General features: G+C 54.4%; 1 protein-coding gene across 1 annotated transcript; it reads right to left on the reverse strand.

Annotated features, from left to right (window-relative positions):
- Window positions 1–1082: 1082 nt before the first annotated feature.
- Window positions 1083–1970, reverse strand: TMDD1 (transmembrane and death domain 1). Its single transcript, XM_073318826.1, has one exon. The coding sequence runs from the start codon at window positions 1968–1970 to the stop codon at window positions 1083–1085; it is 888 nt and encodes a 295-aa protein (XP_073174927.1).
- Window positions 1971–4090: the final 2120 nt, after the last annotated feature.

The raw sequence follows: 4090 nt of genomic DNA on the forward strand, positions 1-4090 counted from the left end.
AAAGCTCCCTGTCCCTTGCAGCTGACTCCTATATCTTCCCATATCCCAAATGTATGGATTGTCTCTCCCTTGTTTCTAAAACCGTGGGCAGCACAGCCCGGTTACCTTCCTTCCTGTCTGTCTGAAAAAGGCACAGCAGCAGTGATTAGGGGAGGGATAGGGAAACTACAGACTTTCCTGCTCTGCCAGCAATGGGAAGAGACAGAGCTCTGGAACTGCAGACAGCAAAGGAGGCCGGTAAGTAGCTCACAGTGATGGTGTGGTCCTGCTCTGGCATCCTGATCCTACCCTGAGCCCTTGGGCGGCTGACTTTATAAGCTAGTTTAAAGAAAAGGAGTACTTGTGGCACCTTAGAGACTAACCAATTTATTAGAGCATAAGCTTTCGTGAGCTACAGCTCACTTCCTCAGATGCATATCGTGGAAACTGAGCCTGCTGCAGTTTCCACGATATGCATCTGAGGAAGTGAGCTGTAGCTCACGAAAGCTTATGCTCTAATAAATTGGTTAGTCTCTAAGGTGCCACAAGTCCTCCTTTTCTTTTTGCGAATACAGACTAACACGGCTGTTACTCTGAAACCTAAGCTAGTTTAGGTCGCTGTTCCTTAGAGCACAGTGGCATCTTGTGACAAGTGGTGGAATACACAGTAACAGTAAGGGACCTGCAAACATAAGAATGACCAGACTCAGAGACCTGAGGTCCATCTTGCCCAGTGTCCCATCTCCCACCGCAGCCACTACTAGATGCTTCAGAAGAAGGTGCAAGAAATGCTGCAGGGGCAGATCTGGGATAGCCTTCCTTCTCCCCCAGGAAAGTTTCTCCTGAGCTTTCCCCCCACATCCCCCCCATAGTTAGCTAGTGGTTGGCTCATGATCCACAGCAGGAAGATTTAAGTCTTTGGAAGTTCTCACAAGATAGCAGGGGGGAAGCAGGCTTTGGCATTTGAAGCCATTTTGCAATCTCACCCCCCTGCACACATTTATATATAAACCAGACCCCACTCCTGGGCTCGATTCCATAAACAGGAGCATTTTATTGGTTGTGCCCCATGGAGCTGTTGATGGAAAAGTTTCAGATTCAAATTACGGCTCCCCTTCAAAGCTGGTGTCATCGGAAGCATCCCCATCCAAACTGTCCCCTAAGTCTTTATCTAAAATCAAGGCATAGTTGAGGTCATTCTCAAACAAGGGGTTGTGAGCCGCACGCTCAGGCAAGGGCCCTGGGGTATGATGAGAAAACTCCATGGAGTCTCGGCTCAGGGTCCAGAGGAAGGAGTAAATAGCAAGCGCCATGAGGACGAAAGAGGTTAAAAACCCTCCGATGAAGCCAGAAGCCACCGGATTGATCCATTCAAAGAGGCTCCTGTTGTACGGAGGGAGTGGTTTCCTTTCGATGAGGAGGTCGAGGTCACCCCAGCCTTCCTGCATCAATCTGCTCCCCCTGCGGGATTTCCCCCCAGCTCGCCGAGCTCTGCTGTGCTGGTTTGTCTCTCCATGTTTCTCATCCTCCTCCAGCAGGAGCGAGGCGGCCAGATGTTCCACCCCCTTGCGATATTCTTCCACGTTCCGCTTCAGCTCGAGGTTCTTGTCCTGGTTCAAGTTCTTGCCCAGCTCCTGGGAGATGTCAGGGCGCCCAGTCCGGCGGAGAGCTCGGGAGAGACGGTCCCAGGGCACCGAATCGCCTTCTGCCCCGAGCCACTGGGTCAGGACATCTCGGCACGGCTCTGTGCGGACGATGTCCCGCCGGCGGCGGGAGCGGAGCGGGTTCTTCGCCTCCGAGAGTCGCTCCAGCGTCTCCTCCGTGTTCTCCTCGGGGCCGGTGATCTGGGTGTAGAACTCACGACATTCCTCCGGGGAAAGCAGCTCGGATATGCGGCCCATCATGTGCACGCCTATGTCATCCGCTGCTGTGTCCTCGCAGAAGCCACAGGTAACCAGCAGGAGGAGTCCGACTCCTATGGTCTCAAACATCACGGGAGAACGGGGCCCAGACCCTGAGCAGAGAGAATATCAGCACAGGCCAAGGAGTTCTGGGCTAGACCCTGGCAGGAGACCGACTCTGCATTCCAACCCCCAACCGGAGATGCCTAAACCGCAGCCCACGTCCACCCGCACAGCAAGGGGGTGGGCTGCCCTGTCATTAGCACACACACCCAGCACGAGTTCTGCCTGTGGCTCGAGGACTCGAACTCACGTCCCCACCCCGGGCTATAGTCGCTCACACTCGCTCTCTGCCCCAGCGAGCATTCAAGGACGCCCACCAGTGGAAACTAAGGTGGCAAGAAGATTAGGCAGCAGCTGAGCAGGGGTTTTGAGCACCTGAATTTTGGATCGAGGCACCTAACTCTTTGCAGATCCAGCCCCTGCACTCCCGAGTTTCACAAAAAACACGATAGAAGAGGGTCAGTGATTAATCATGGGGCCCTTCTATTGGCAAGGTTCGGAGGGTCTTGAACAGCCACCCCCTCCTTGCGTGGCCTGCCATGACCACAGCACAAGCTGGTGGGACGGTGCAAATACTGGCCCCGAATGTGCCAGGTGGTCAGGCCCCTGTTCCCTGCTCTGCCAGCATAAAGCGGTGGGCTCCCGGCCAGCAGTGCCCGACACGGGCCCTGGCACTGTGGGCTTGCATTTGTATCCCGGTGTGGGTGGCAGGAGTTACCGGATCCTCTCCCTGCTCAGCTGGTGGAGAATGTGGCTCCGTGTGGAATTTAGAACCTGGAGCGTCAACTGATGTCACACATGGCAGACCCGTTTCTACTCCGCCCCTTCAGTTCTCCGCTTTATCCCCTTGCCCCCCCCCCGAGGCACCACTCCCGTATGAACTGGGCAATGCAAGCCTCTATGCCCCGGGGTCCTGCTGCCCTCCACACCAAGACAGTTTGCACCATGCGTCGTGCGTTGGAGCCAGTGACCCATTTGGAGACACAGTTTGCGGGGTGTCTGTAACAAGCCCCCAGACTCAGACGGAGCTCAGCTAATGTCCGCCGAGGATCAGAAAGGTCAGCAAACTTGGAGCAGGGTCTGAAGGCGCTTCCAGTGGCTTTTGGCATGCAAGACCCATGTCCGCATAACAAACAGCCCACTAATTACACAGATTACCCCGTCTTGGGCAGGTCACCTTTCTCCCGTTTCTTCGGGGTCTCAAGCAAAGCAAAACCATGCTGCAGAACAGGCCAATGGGTACGTCCCCAGCTCCCTCCCGGGGGTTACTTCTGGGGCCACCCATTCGTGGAGCTTCCTGCCCATGCATAGCTCTGCCAGCAGAGAGATGCCATTTGCACATTCACACACCCGCTAGTGCTATTCGCTCCACGAGCGGGTTGAAGGGCAGTGGCAGGCTGAAGAGCTCTTCCCTCCGGCCCCGGCCCCGAGCCCACACAGGGGCAGCAGGGAAATGCGGTTCTCCCCTCCAGAGCTGGGAATAAAACACCAAGGAGTCCTCCATCCCTGACCACTGCTCTCAGCACCACACGGTGCTCCTTCCCCAAAGTAGGGGGGGGCGCGCGTGCATGTTCCTTTTCAGATCCAAAACTGGTGCAGAACAAAGGGAAGATCTGCAACAGCTGGAGAAAAGCTGCTGGTGAGTGGCACACCTGTGCGTAGTTTAATTATCCTTAGCCTCAAAGATGAAGTGAGCTGTAGCTCACGAAAGCTCATGCTCAAATAAATTGGTTAGTCTCTAAGGTGCCACAAGTCCTCCTTTTCTTTTTGCGAATACAGACTAACACGACTGTTACTCTGAAAAAAGTCACAGGGCTTATGCCACAAGGTGGCAACACAGCTCCAGAAAAGAGTTTCTCTGCCTTTACATCCTCCGCACTCCCAGGAGCGGTGTGCTCTACAAAACAAGTGAATTATAGTTCTCACCTGGCCCCTGTGAAGGTCTCCAGCTCAGCACTATCCTTGTCTATCAGCAGGTGAAAGAGAAGTGACTCCGCCAGTCTGTGGGAGAGCTAGGAACAGAACCCAGGAGTCCTGGCTCCAACCCTGTACCTCAGATTATCCTTTAAAACCCTACTTGACTCCTGGAGAAAGTCAAGAAAAAACAGGGCAGATTTCAGAGGCCCTAAGTATGATCTAGTTGTCAG

The sequence above is a fragment of the Lepidochelys kempii genome, chromosome 20, assembly GCF_965140285.1.
Source record: "Lepidochelys kempii isolate rLepKem1 chromosome 20, rLepKem1.hap1, whole genome shotgun sequence".
In the NCBI taxonomy this organism is placed as follows: Eukaryota; Metazoa; Chordata; order Testudines; family Cheloniidae; genus Lepidochelys; species Lepidochelys kempii.